The sequence below is a fragment of the Betta splendens genome, chromosome 16 (assembly GCF_900634795.4).
Source record: "Betta splendens chromosome 16, fBetSpl5.4, whole genome shotgun sequence".
NCBI classification, from domain to species: Eukaryota; Metazoa; Chordata; class Actinopteri; order Anabantiformes; family Osphronemidae; genus Betta; species Betta splendens.
In genome coordinates, this window is record NC_040896.2 from 17,235,354 (window position 1) to 17,249,558 (window position 14,205).

At 44.8% G+C, this 14,205-nt stretch overlaps 1 protein-coding gene across 7 annotated transcripts in view; it reads right to left on the bottom strand.

Moving 5' to 3' along the window:
- Positions 1-14,154, bottom strand: part of dnah5 (dynein, axonemal, heavy chain 5) — a 51,738-nt gene extending 37,584 nt beyond the window's left edge. Inside the window, exons 1-24 of one of the 7 annotated variants that reach the window (XM_041067819.2) lie at positions 13,887-14,154; positions 8,035-8,169; positions 7,787-7,871; positions 7,456-7,625; positions 6,205-6,423; positions 5,923-6,060; positions 5,581-5,757; positions 5,262-5,375; positions 5,035-5,142; positions 4,816-4,938; positions 4,518-4,733; positions 4,022-4,048; positions 3,661-3,768; positions 3,438-3,523; positions 2,949-3,156; positions 2,753-2,866; positions 2,424-2,630; positions 2,271-2,351; positions 2,047-2,137; positions 1,724-1,869; positions 1,462-1,639; positions 1,099-1,353; positions 768-964; positions 557-650 (exon numbers count right to left, since the gene is read on the bottom strand). In XM_041067819.2, the coding sequence (XP_040923753.1) occupies positions 557-650; positions 768-964; positions 1,099-1,353; positions 1,462-1,639; positions 1,724-1,869; positions 2,047-2,137; positions 2,271-2,351; positions 2,424-2,630; positions 2,753-2,866; positions 2,949-3,156; positions 3,438-3,523; positions 3,661-3,768; positions 4,022-4,048; positions 4,518-4,733; positions 4,816-4,938; positions 5,035-5,142; positions 5,262-5,375; positions 5,581-5,757; positions 5,923-6,060; positions 6,205-6,423; positions 7,456-7,625; positions 7,787-7,862 (3,133 nt within the window). In that variant the 5' untranslated portion in view covers positions 7,863-7,871; positions 8,035-8,169; positions 13,887-14,154. Of the gene's footprint in view, positions 1-556; positions 651-767; positions 965-1,098; positions 1,354-1,461; positions 1,640-1,723; positions 1,870-2,046; positions 2,138-2,270; positions 2,352-2,423; positions 2,631-2,752; positions 2,867-2,948; positions 3,157-3,437; positions 3,524-3,660; positions 3,769-4,021; positions 4,049-4,517; positions 4,734-4,815; positions 4,939-5,034; positions 5,143-5,261; positions 5,376-5,580; positions 5,758-5,922; positions 6,061-6,204; positions 6,424-7,455; positions 7,626-7,786; positions 7,872-8,034; positions 8,170-10,137; positions 10,214-13,194 lie in introns of those variants that run through there. The other 6 variants (XM_029129470.3, XM_029129469.3, XM_029129468.3 and 3 more) reach the window with 6 other exon arrangements.
- Between the last annotated feature and the right edge of the window lie 51 nt (positions 14,155-14,205).

A 14,205-nucleotide genomic window follows, 5' to 3' on the forward strand; every position in this document is an offset into this window, starting at 1 on the left:
GCAGGTCGTCACAGAATGAAAGGAGACAGGCGGCGTCTGAAGCAAACCAGCATTCAACAGCTTCGCTTGCTCGACACTGCTGATTCATATTCAGTTCAAATCAGAGTTTTATTCACCCTGTCGCTGTTTCTTATGAGTTGATGCTTGCACAAAATATTTCCCTTAAAACAACTACAAATTATTATTTATACTATTATTCAGTAAATGTGTACTGATATATATCCAATTTATAGATTGTGTTCCTATCACCAAGTTACATGAAGCCTTTATTATGCTGCTTCAAAATAATGAGTCACCATCCAGTTCCATGTTAACAGCTACGCTCTGTGACTGCGATTGCAATATGTATTGTTTTAATGTCTTCCTTCCGAAACCACTGACAAATCTGCTCCCAGTAAGATGCGGCTTAGCTCTGCTGAGCTGTGAAATAGGAAGGTCTCGTTGTGGAGCAGTTGGAACTGCTTTGCACTTTGTAAACAATATGAATAATCCAACAATGAATCTGAACTGACTAAAAGGTAGAAGCTGTGATGTAACATAATGTGGGGCCTCCTACTCGACAGGCTTCTGTAGGTGGTTGCTCCGTCCTCTGAGCCGCTGTCGGAACTATCCTGTTTCAGAGCCGCCATCCATCGCTCACTCATTTTTCTCTGCGAGAACAAACACACGTACAGGAAACACATTTATGCTGATGTTCCTTCAGACAGACAAAATACATAAGCATTAACTAACTTATCAGCTTCCCTCATTAGCTCCAACCAACGCACCTTAGAGATCCTCTCTTTGCTCCACTGGCCCACTCCTTTGCCGACGCTGACCACACACTCCACCGCTCGGTTTAGAGCCTGCTGCACCTCCTCCAGCGCTGGCACGATGGCAATGTTAGGGATGGAGAGGATCACGTTCACTCTGAAGATGGCCGGGTGACTGCTGCTTTTTCCACGACTGGGCAAGTCGCTGTCGGCTGAAGGTGGAGAGCGTAGGGTGTTCAAAGAAGGTCAGAGAATTTGAGTCAACACAGGGATGAAGTGGACGCAACCCATACATTTGATGACTAGGGTATAATCAAGCTTTTATGTGAAATATAGAAGAACCCACTTAAGAAATGCAGCAGTGAGGACGTGTGGATGCGCTTGCGAAGCATCTCCAGCGTGTTGCGTGTCAGTTTGAGCAGGGCCTCTACATTGCGGTGGTTGAAGTAAGAGAGCAGCTCCTGGGCTTCGCCCTCCATTACTTCCAGCAGATCCCGCTTCTTCTTCCTCCTTATCAAGGGAGACGAGGGGCCGACGCTGGCAGTATGAAGCAAACCATTCCTGGACAGGAGACGGCCCTCTGAGCGGCCCTCGTCTTCACCTAAGAGGGAGGAGTTACACACAAACACAGAATGAGGAGAACAAAAAAAACATGGTGCATAAATGTATATGACTTATATTTGATGCTAAAAGGGAAATCTTTGCACACCTCCACTGTCAATGTGGCCTGGGCCCTTACTCTCGGTGCTGTTTTCATCTTCAGCCTTCTCCGCCTCCTCTTTCTGAGCGTGGTCAAACTCCAACAACATGTTGATCAGCTCATTCGCAGCCTCTTCCACTAGTGAGCTCTTAATGTGGAGATTCTGAGCCTGTTTTATGCACAGGTCCTACACAGCACAGCAGCAATGAACAAACTGATAGCTTTTGGGGTAAAACATTATTTCATTGCAATACCATAATATATGTTTTACCCTGGTGGTCTGAACAAACTGCTCGCAGCTGACTGGTTCATCCTCTGGCAGAATACACAGTGTGGAAGCGCTCATCTCCTGCAAAACCGCATCTATCCTATACTCCACCAAGTCATTCACCCTGTCCATCAGCAGCTCCAGGTCAGCTGGAGATGCCAGAGAAGACGCAGGCAAGCGTTGGAGGACGGGAACATGTACAACGTGGAAAAATAGAAGACTGACACTCATGTTAATGCTAATTCTATCAGACAGTGCTGTGCAGTCCTGAGGTGCAACATGTGTCAGCATATGGGACATTAATCCCACTGGATCTTTGAACTCACCCAAAGCCTTGTCGATACGGATCAGGTACTTGTCTATGTTCAGAGACGTCCAGTTGAGGGAGGTCAAACCTGGCTGTATAGCCTCATCCACCTGTTGGTAAGGTATTTATTAGCTTGAATTAATACAGATAATGTTTTATACCACTACAATTTATGCTATTAGTCATATTGTTATCAATACTTAAATAGCTCATTATTAAAGCATATGTTTGATAATGCCTTACCTTTGCTACATGTGGCGTGGCTAGTTGCTCAAAAGCGTCCTTAATCTTAGCCCTCACTCTGGTGTTCTCACTCAGCATCAACTACAGAGGGCAAAATAGTATTAGTCACATTACACTCGAAATAGAGCTACAGTGATTTCATGTATCTTGTACCTTTAAGCTGTTGTAGTTCTTTTTGAGGGTGTCCTGTGTCTGCTGCAACAGAGCCGCAAACGGTGGGACCTCCAAATTCATCTTGGTCATGCAGTTCGCCTCCCTGATCTGGGTCAGAATCTCTGGGTCGAAGTTGACAAAGAGCTCCCCCGTCTCTGCAGACCTGACCAGCAGAGAGGCCTGCAGACCCACCCTGGCATTCTTCATCTGGGCCAAAGGCGTCAAAGGTGAGTGGGAAGTTTACGAAGAAACATTTGACTCTTAACCCACTGTAAACATGTCAGCTTCCCAGCATACATCATATCTATGTCACTATTCTTTTCTATTACCTTTTCCATCCAGTTGTGATGGTAGAGCATCTCAAATTCCACCAGGACCCTCGCTACCCTGTTAAAGTTCCTGATTATCCTCTTAGCTTCTGGTGTGGACAGAACCCCAGGATGCTACACAGGAACAGAATGGTACTTTAAGCCTTAAATAAGATCAGTTTGGTTACAGAGCGGCAGATCCAGTGGTCAACGGCACCTGCTGAAAGAGATCCATGGGGCCCTGAATCCTGCTGTACAGCTGCCGAGCCCACATGATTCGACCTGCATCGGGAGGCAAGTCCCGGCCAGGGAGCGGGTCCAGTTTCTGCTTCATGTAAATACGGGAGACCATTTCAATGTCACGGCCATAGTTCTGCAGGATGCACTGGTACTTCTCATCGATGCCGAGGTCCGGGATGCCCAGTCTGATTTAAGGAGGGCCAGAAAGAAACGCAGGGGCATTTCATTACAGTTCAGTTGAGATTAGAAGATGACTAGAAAGTCGTTTACATGAGACAGGAAATCAGTGGGTCATTAAGCAGAAACAAATCACTCCGGACACAGATCTTAGCCTCTAGGATTTAATGAGACATTGTCTTGAGATGCCCATTGAATACTTAGCCGTGTTGGATCATTTGCAGCTTCCAATGCTGCAACACATGAGTACTACATAGAAAAATACAGGAACTGAAGCAAATTACTGTACCTTTCAAATTTCTTCAGCACTTCAAGAGCTCTTTCTGTATTTTGGATTTTTTCAAAAGTACTATTCATGAAACTCTTCAGCTGGTTCTGAATGCACAAAGATCAACAAAAGCATGAACGATATCGACAAAAAGACATTAAGCCACAGGTGTTTTCACTCATCGGACTTTTCTCTCAGCACAGAGGGTAATAGTTAAAGGGTGTGTGTGTAATATTCAGCTTACATGGAGCTCAGAGGTGTCTCTGCAGAATTCCTCATAGTCAACATCAAAGTCTGTTCTTCTCTGGTCAAGGAAGCTGTATTGTTTTTTCTTCATGTTCAGCACAATAGCCTGCCACACAGTAAGATGAAAGAGTAAACGCAAATTATAAAAAGATGCAGAGCCAGACATAAACCTCCACAAAAGGAGAGGTCTGAGTAGTTGGACCATGACAGGGTGGATGGGAATGGAAAAGGGGGGCACACTAGCTAACGGGCTACATTCTGCATTATGTTAGTATGGTGATATTGTTACTAGCTGTGTGTACATGTACTCCCATCAGCTACATTATAGACCATGCATTACTAACAGCTGAAGTCATTACCTCCCATCTCCCCTGCATTTCTGCAGTCTGTACATCCATGGAAGCAGAAACAAACATAAATAGATCACATAATGCAATTCCAGAACTAAATGGTTTTAAACATGGTGAAAGTCAAGTCTAAAGACGTATCCAGTACTATGTCAATGTTTCAGTATTATAGTATTAATAATTATTAATATGATATTTTAACATATTATACCTGTATGTGTTAAAATATAATAATAAGTTATATTCTTCATCGCATTGTAATACATCAAGTTCAAAATGTTTTTTAAAATCTGGTCAATAATCACTACTAAAAGGCACCAAAGTCATTCTAAATGTGGTTGTAAAGCACATCACATCCGCAGCCCAACGTTTATGTGCACTGACATCTCTGACTGACAGCAGAGCTCCGGGCTCAGCTGGCCGGCAGTGGCATTTCATCAGTGAATGCAATGGCTCCCTGTGCCTCATAGTACGCCTCAACAGCATTCAAACTTAACAATATACCCACTTGAAACCTGGTGGCCATGGTCTCCAGCCCTTCTATTTTAGACTCCTGCAGGGCAGAGTAGGTGGAAATGGTGCCGAACATTTCCAGGATCTTATTGAGCCGTCGCTGGAATGTGTCAAACTTCCCGAATATGTACATCTCACTAAAGTCGAACTGTCTTTCAGAGGGAGTTTGTTCCAGCTTCTCCTTCATTTTATGGAAATGCCGCTGGTACTCCTGGATCACACAGTTTGACATGTAACCAAACACACATTTTACGCCGCTGGCTAAAAAGCCCTGTCGTGTTAATCTTCATTACCTGGTTTAGGTGGATGGCAGCTTTTATTTTGTCGACAACAACCTGCATTGGCTGCTCCCATATTGAACTGCAGCCATTATTCGTGATGTAGGCTTTGCAGGCTGTGATCATCTGGTTTGTGACCTGGAGAAGTTGATGACAAAGACCTCAGTTGACTGAAAATCTAAATTCACTGGTTCATTTCCTTCAAATAGTGTTCAGAACAGCAGGCAGACATACCTTGATGAAAAGTGATGTTATCTTCTCAGATGTGTTGTAGTAGCGAGAAATGCTGTGAATCATTCTGATGGCATTGATCAGACCAGGGATCGCATCCACCATTGACACCTGGTGTGAAACAGAACTCAGACCTTACGTGTGTGTAGTTATAAACATGAACAGTTCAGCTTTGATGGAATAGATTTGTTGCTTTTAGCGGAGCAGACCACTTCGAGTGCTTCTCTTACAGGGTCGCTGTTGTAAAGAGGATCACAGAACTTCTCCAGGCTGTATAGGTACTTGACATTGTCTTTGGCCTCGTTGGCAGCATCGGTAATTCTGGTGTCCAGCTCCCGCCATGACTAAACAAAACATACCCTTGTTGAATTCAATAAAACAAATGTCACATGGATTGCTTGTCAAAACATCCTGACCTTAACCTAATCACAACCCACTGGGAAGAGAAAAGAAAACCGATATAATAGAGTTATTAGCAGTACAAATGTGTCCTGTGAGGCTTAAGATCAAAGAACTAAAACCTAGCAGTCACGAAGAGTCATTTCTGACCTTTATAAGTTTTGATTTGGCCATCAGGAGCACGCCCAGCACAGCTTTGACATCGGGGCTTTTAAGCTGCTCTAAGAGGTAGTTGAAGCGACACATCCGTCTTTTCCAGTGGTCCAGTTCAGCCCGAGGGCCAAGGTCATCAGCCTCCTTCCTCAGCTGATCACTCTCTGCAAGAACCTGGACAGCAAGGTTCCTAACAGCCTTAATATCTAACTTTTAACCACGTTTTCTATGTACTTCACATATTCAATTAGAAGGTATTTATATAAATAAATCAGCGCTGCCTGTTAAGAATAAACTGTTCCTGATGTATTGCATGTACAGTATCTCAGCTCATCTCACCTGCTCTATCTGCTTGATCCAGACTTTCATGCAGGCCTCCATCTTTTCAAGGGCCTCGTTGCTGTTGGCTGCTGCCATGTAATCAGAGGGGCCTTTCAGCACGCGCAGATCAAACGTGTCGCACTCTTTCAGAGTAACCTGAAGTCCCAAAGGTATTATGATCTGACATTTGCATCCAGGTATGAAGGTAAGACTGTTTTTGGATACTGGATAAAGAATGATAAACTAACTACGCCAAAGCAGATGCAAACCTAATGTACAATACGTCCTTAATGTACGTACCTTTTCTTGCAGACTCTCCTGTGCTCCAGCCAGAACTGACACAAAGTTTTCCAGAGACGATATGAAGTCCTGCTTGACGGACTGGGCCTGCGGACTGTCTAGCTCCCCCCAGCCGTGGTTCATCTTCCTTAGTGTGGGGATAAAGATCTCCGACAGCAGCTGCTCCACACTTTTCAACAGACCTCCCTCGGTTGTATCAAGCATGTTAAAGTTTACATCCTTCGAAAAGAGAAAAAAAAACGACATAAATACCCACTGGTACTATGGCAGACAACATATATGCGTATTAGCACCTTAGCATCACGTCTCTGTTTTTGCAGAAGCAAAAGATGAGCTTAGCAAACAAATTATGGACCCATTAAACTGTTATTAAACCCACTCGGCGTCAACATGCAGCTGCCACGGCACAAACAACAACATCCTGCTGAAGATAAGTCACTGAGGACTCCACCGAAGGCATGAACTGCATATTTATATGGAAAAACGCTGAAAATGTGCAGTGACTAGAAAAATTGTGAATTTCTGAACAGCTACATAAGGTCAAAAGCTATTACAAGCACATAAACGGAACGTCAGGCTGAAAATATTTGTACTTTGAAAAGAAATAGCTGCAGTTGGTCTAATATGTCTCTGTTATTTGTTTAAAGCATCTGGTTCAGTACATTATGTCTTCAAAAAGCTATATAATTAGAATAATAAGCACACATACTGTGAAAATAGTTTGCTCATATGCATCAAGTACTGTAGCTGCCTGATATGAGCTCAATAGAAAGACACGCATGCTTTAATACACATGCAGGGGTCTGTTTAAGCGTTAAAAAAAATTTAATATAAATAAATACTAATAATAATAATATTAAAAACACTGTGCCAATGGAGGCAGGAATTATTATGTGAACAATAGGGAAAATACAAAGTCCAAATTTCTCCAGACTTGGGTCTAAAGTCGGACTGACAGCTGATCTGGCAGAAACAGATCCTCCTGTGGATGAGGCTCCAGGGAAGAGGATGCCTCCTCCTGCATGTTTTGCTCACATCTCAACCTGCATCCTTAGAGACCGTGCTTATAGAAGACATGAGGTGAACGTGTTGGTGTAAAGTGTACAGCATGTACATTCAAACGTCCTCCTCTGGATGCGGCTGAACTTTTAGCAGAGGGAGCGTTGTGTGTGTATATTGTAATTTCACCAACCGCCGTCGCGTCGCCCAGAAAGACCCGACCGCGCAGCAAGGCAGCAGACAGTGACTCACTCTGTGTATGTTCTCAGAGGTTACTGCCTTGGAAGTGTTGGCTCTGGTGAAGAAGACGCACACCCCGGTCAGTGCCACATCCTTCCCGTCTGTCACAAACACTTTGGGTTTTTTGCTGTGATCAGGCTGCTGGGCAACAGTGGACACAGACGCTGCTGCTGCTGCTGCTGCTGAGAAGATGAACATGAAAACAATGCCAGGTATCATCACGACCCATTTGGACTTCTTACTGTGATGCTAATATCAGTACATCGCTGATGCATATTATTTATAAGATACATGAGCCCTTGATTTGTCTGTGCTCATTACGCCTTCATGTGGTTCACGTTACCTGCTTCAGTCGGCTCAGTGTCTTGATAATAGAACATGAGGTGTGGGAGACCCTCAGCCACGAAGAATTGTTCCATGCGATCAATCTGAAGCAGATGAAAAACAATCGGGCACGATATTAAATACAGTTAAACAATAACTACTTTAACTCAATTTTAACAACAGGAAACAGCTCAGCGATAATCAGGATAAGCACTAGTTGATATTATCTTTCATGTGCTGTCACATCGCACAGTGAGGGAACAGCACCTGGTTCCCCTCCAGGATGGCATCCTCCACGTCCGACTTCTCCAGTCCTAGGCACGAAGCCACAATGCTGAGGATGTAGTCGTGTCTTCCATCCAGCTGGGCGCGCTTGGCTTCACGCTCTTCTTTCTGCTTTTGCTAAACAAGTCATACAAGGCGAGTAAAAATGTGAAACCGATAGCCTGCATCACACTCCAACTACTACTCTGGCCTCAACAATAAACCTGTAGAATTATTACATTTCTGAAAGCGTCATCTTAAAAGCTGAGAAATTAACCTTGTTAGAGGGAAATTGATGGCAGAGCTGCTGCTTTGTACTGTGTGTTGTACTGTGACAACACAGAATGCCTCCGGTTATATTTTATCCAAAAACAAAGCATGTTTGCTGAATGAGGGGACAGTCAAACCACCCACAATGCTCCCAGGCCCCGCTCCTTAGCGACAAAGGAACGAGGTCATCCAGTGAAGGAAACCCACTGTTGCATAGTGTGAATACTGCAGGGTGCCGTTCAGCTCTTTCATTTGCCCTTTCCTCTTTCCACTTGGAATTTAAACCGAGGGTGAAGCATTTCTTAGACTCTTAGACTTGATGTCACTCAGTTTGGACTTTTTTTTTTAAAGCAGGAAGTATCCCAAGGCTTTGTCAAAAGTACACACAGAGCCCCACAGGTTTAGAATAACAAGCGAATTACAGTAATTGAACAGGATGTCCTCTGTGTTTTAGATACACTGACACACAGCACAGCTGACGGTTAGCAGCCTCATCCTTATATGCTTTTTTCTGGCTTCTGAACCATGAAGTACGCGCTGGAAGAGCCAGAGACGTACTGTACTGCACATGCGAGCGCACTGGGACTGAATCCCTATGGTTTGTACCGAGAAGCAGATTGGCGAGATTTGATGTGACAGAGGCGAGGGACAGATCAGAGAGAACCCAGAATAAAAGCACTAAAGGGAACAAAAAGAACAGAAGAAAATACGCCAAATCAGAAGACAGCGAGGACGCCCGGACAGACGGGAGCACTGAAGCCACAGGATCAAAAATAGACGCCGGGCCTGTGTAGCAGATGAAGGGAGAAAGACTAGCATGTGATGGGTCGGCTGACAACAATGAGGGAAGAAGATCAGAAAAGGTAGGTCAGCGAGGAGAAAGTGGAAAATAGGCGTGTGGGTAACGTGTAACCCACGTCCACAGCGTCTCCAGCCGCATGTTTCAAACAGATTAGCCCGTCAACAGCTTTAAGACACAGCACAACAGCATTTCCCAGGGTCCTAATGCTGCGTATCTGCATCACCCACGCAATCTGCTGAATTATTAACCTCTCGCATGGAAATCATGGCAATGTTTGCCACACAGCGGCATAAGTTGTGTAAGGATCAGTGGCTGCGCGTCACAGGTTCGCACAGACAGATAACAAGCTGGTTTCTACGGAGACCTCCGACCGCCCCCCTAACAGAACCCAGATCAGCCGGAGCGGGCAGCGTTTTACCTGCACGGAGGGGTCCGCGTGCCAGCGCTTATTTATATTTCACTCCCATGAAGCATGTGGCAGCTTGGCCTTGAGACAAACACAACACACCCAAGGATGGACAATATTGAAACGAGCACAAGCTGAACACAGCAAATACAACGTACACGCCAGCAATAACAGGCTCCGACTGTGACACACACGTACACAAGCGCACACACAAACACACACACACACACACTACGTTTTGCTCCCCTAGCACAGACGCAAAGCCAGCGCTGGCAGATCATTGTAATAACAGCTGCAACATTAATATCTCTCTGACCTATCCTGGGATAAGACTGACAATCCCTACGATAAACAAACTGGCTTTTGGAATTTAGAGCAGGACGCACACAAGCTGTGCAGCAGGACAGCTGAGATAAAATACAGTCTTATTAGTTATCCAATATCCAAAATCAATTCAAAATCCATTTCATTTCAAATTACACTACAGTAAATGAAACAATCCCTCAAAGCCAGCACTTAGTATAATGTAATAATAACACAATAACAATAACATGAGAACTATGTGCACAGATAAACTAAAATTGGAGCTAAATCTCCCATGATGCCGGTGCTGCGTGCTTCCTCTTACCTGGATGACCTTATACACCGTTTGTTTCCAGAGCTGCTTCCTAAACACCTGCAACATGACGGGTCCCCGGCCCTTCTACATCCTCTGTGTCCTGCTATCGGCCCTATGGGGTTGTGTGTGGGACCCGCTCCGCCTGCCAGCTTCAGGCTTCACGCTTATTCTCAGCATGAACATGATCCTCTGTGAACCGTCTCAAGAGTAAAAACGCTGGAACATCATGAGCTGACTAGTAAATGAACATTCATATGGAAAGTGTTAGACTAAGCACAAAGAGACGTGTTTGGGTGGTGGCAGGGAAGTTAAATATGGATTTAATAAAGCAATACCTTGGCTTATTCCTTTTTATGGAACCACGTGTTGAGCTGAATGTTTAATTAATGTGTTTATTTTCAGAAACGCAGGAACTAGATGGAGAAAAATGTTTGGCCGTTATCCCTGTGCCAGATCTCGCTGTATAAACATAATGTCTAAAGGATGCTTGAAATCATTTCTCTTCCTTGCAGCGCTGCGTGAAGTATTCTCAGGAATGAGTGGAACTTCTCCACCGATCGCCGAGTCTTTCTCTGATAAGTGCGCACACTGAGGCTGTTGTCAGATGAAATAAGCGGTTATTGCTGCTTTGTGAGGGCCAGGGTTACCTGCAGCGCACACAGACACGCTCTGAAATGAGCTCTCGCAAACACAAACAGAGACTTTTTTTTTTCCACCCACGCGTCCGTCGTCGAACGGCTCGACGCGAACGCATCACGGCGTCCTGGCGCATTAATGATGAATCACATGGGGCCAAGATGTGTAACTTCAGAGCACTTAGGTCATCTTACCTTGTTTTGATAGTCTGCTTTAGAATGCAGCATCGTCGGCGCGCTGACGTTTGATTCCAAGTCGTGCCACCTTCTTAATTGGCTCTGCCTCCCGTGACATTGGCGAATTACTGGAATAAAGACGGAGGGGCTTCGCTGCAGCCCGGGAGCAACCAGGCTTCTTGCTATGTGACAAAGGTTACTGCCCTCAAATTATGAGCGCGTGGCTCCTGAAGGGCTCCGCTGGCGAGATGATGCGGTGTAGGATGACCACCTGTCAGCCTGGTAATTACCAAGGCCCCGCTCTCTCCTTACAATTTTATTACAATGTGGGGAGCGGGCTAAAATACATGCTGTATATTGAAATACCGACACAGTAGCATTGTCAGACGTCTGCATGAGGATCTTTAAAGTATCACTAAGGCTTCACACATTAGCGACCTGTTGGGCCTCTGTATGCGTTACCACTGTGTGCGAACGAACTGAACCGGAACGAACACAAACCAGTAACAGTGACATTTAACAGCCTGTTTTATTCCAACATTAACATCTAATGACGCGACGCTGCTTCATATGGTTTCCTAATCATCCCCCCCCCCAACCCAAATAAATTAATCTTGTTCTTGCGTCTATGATGTGAGCCACGCTTACTGTTGCATAGTTAATACCATTTGTTTTTTGGATGCAACACAATTACAAAATGCCACCTGGGGCCCTCTATTGTGACATTTTATAAATTAACGAACAATCAAAAAAAAAAAACAGTGTCACATGAACTGTGATGAAAATAATCAGTAGCTGCAGCTCTGGCGAGGAGACTCCAATCATTCACACAGCTCACACACACCAAAACATAAGCCTCCCACCATTTACTATTCAGTATCTGTTCACTTTTTTTTTTTTACTCTGGCGTGAAAAGAACAGCTCCCTCCGTATGGATCCGGCTGGAAGGACTGATGCCGGAGCGATGCTACTGAAAAGCTTTGCATTTAAAAGCAGTTCGGTCATCAATATTTCACCGCGCCACGACTGATTTTCTGTGTTGAACTGTCTGGTTGTGAACTGCCATGAAATATGAGAGTAACTGTAAATTATAAATGAGGGTGTGGGGAGGTCTAAAAGAGAAGGGAATAGACAGAGGAGAGTCTTCATCCCTCCCTGAGGAAACTGAGGCCTGTGCTGACACACACGCGCACAAACAAATCAGCTGGGTCAAAAGCTACACAGCGACACCGACAAAGTTAAATTCAGTGAACAATATTGATTCACATTCACACAAATGTTCTTTTACTTTGTCCACGGCCTGTTACTGGGCAAAAACTAAATGGAAGCAAGGACTCTGGGTCGTCCAATGGTTAAACCGGCCCACCGGTTGACTCCAGTCGCCGGGTGTCAGATGCACGTCTCTGCATCCGGTGTTTAACGGGAATGACAAAAAGCTGCAGCTCCACAGCGACAGCAGCCGCTGAAAAACACTGACCGCTGACACCGATCACAGCTGACCCGCCTGCGCTTGACTCATATTAACCTTCTCACAAAAATGGATTATTGAGTCGTTTTCCAGAGACTCACACTTCAAAAGGACGAAGGTGAAACAAACATTTAAACAACAAGGAGAAACACTGAATGAACTCTCCGGTTCCTATTAATTGAATATATAGCAAGTATATTTATTTATTTTCCACATATTTCGCAATAAGGACATAATATGGAGCAAAAGGTGAATTTGTTTTTGTAACTTACATAAAATATTGGACTTTAACATGTCAAAGATATTTGTCGATGTAATAAGACATTCAAAATAGAGACAGATTAGATGTCCATTAAATCTTCACCTTAAGGATGCTGAACTGAATCAATGTGAAAGCACATCTGCTCCAAGGGCTCCAGATCTATCATGTGGTGGTTTTAAATGGACAAAGCACAAAGTGCCACGCGCACACACTGCCATCTAGTGGACGGAGGCAGATAATACACCAAACACACGGCAGCTCTGTTTGAGAGTGACAGCATCAACTAGTTATTAATCTACTGTATGTTTACTAATTCAGATGAGCCACAAGATGGAACAATGTGAAATGGATGAAAGTAAAATCTAGACTGTGTTCATCTCATGGTTCCACACTACGAGTCATGTTGGCGGTAAGCGTCGTGGGGTGTGATTTATTGACTTTTGTTTTCATTGGTAAACATTAAAACGACGCACAGGCTAGCAATTAGCCAAAGACCGGTAGAATTATGGTAGTAGATCTCGAACCTGCACCTCTTTGCGGGACTCCACCGGGACGTTCGCCTGGGAGGGTCTGCTCCTGTAGCCGCCCTTGGCGAGCCGCGAGCCGAACGACATGGCTCGGTTCGGAAATCCCGGAGCGGCCTGATCGATGACACGGCGACTTCAAGGCCGATCCACGTCGACCCACACGCTCTCCGCTCCCCGCAGCGCAGGTTCGAGGGGCTTCGGGAAGTGTCGACCCAGCGGTAGCACACGAAACTAACTTCTGAGGGTGCCTATGTTGGTAGTGGTTTCCATGGTAACGGGGCACTTCTAAAAAGGGGCCGAGGACCGGGTGGGCGAAAGAAACGCTAATGACTTTATGTCTATAGGTTTATAATGAAACGTTAAAAGTACGGTCCGTCTGTGGTTACGTTAAAAAAGATATGTTTGACAACACAGCGCGTGTCCCTTAATTATTAAACCGCAGACGCGAATCGTCGCCGAAAATCATTACGGAGCATTTTCCACTTTCCGCAAAAGTTTTGTGTTGATCTCTTACGGTTGTTCCCGCGCAGGCGTGTTTGCTAATCAGTGCACCTGTGTCAGAATAGAATGAAATACGTCTAGCTTTTAAAAAAAAAAAAAAAAAGAAAAAAAACAGACCAGTAAATGTGTCATTAATGTGTTGCTTTCCCTTACAAATTGTCACTGACTCAACCTTCAGACAAATTCACCTGGATGACTGAGAATCTCCACCGACGTCACTGAATTAAGCAGGTCCGCCTGACGTCAGCAGTGCAATGTGCGACAGTGGCCTCTAGGTGGCAGCAGTGCTCCGTTGCCGCCACACACAGCTGCGCTGCGGCTGTCAGGGGGAAGTGGGTTACATTTGTGGGGCAAATGACCTCATACCGTAGCATCATCTGCATCACCGGGAGATTAGGAGAGATTTGAAGGATTTCCCTCGTTGTCATTTTATCCCCGCCATCTGATAACGCATCTAGTCGTTACTGGCAAGGTTGCTAATTTTATCAACAACTTGTAATCATACAG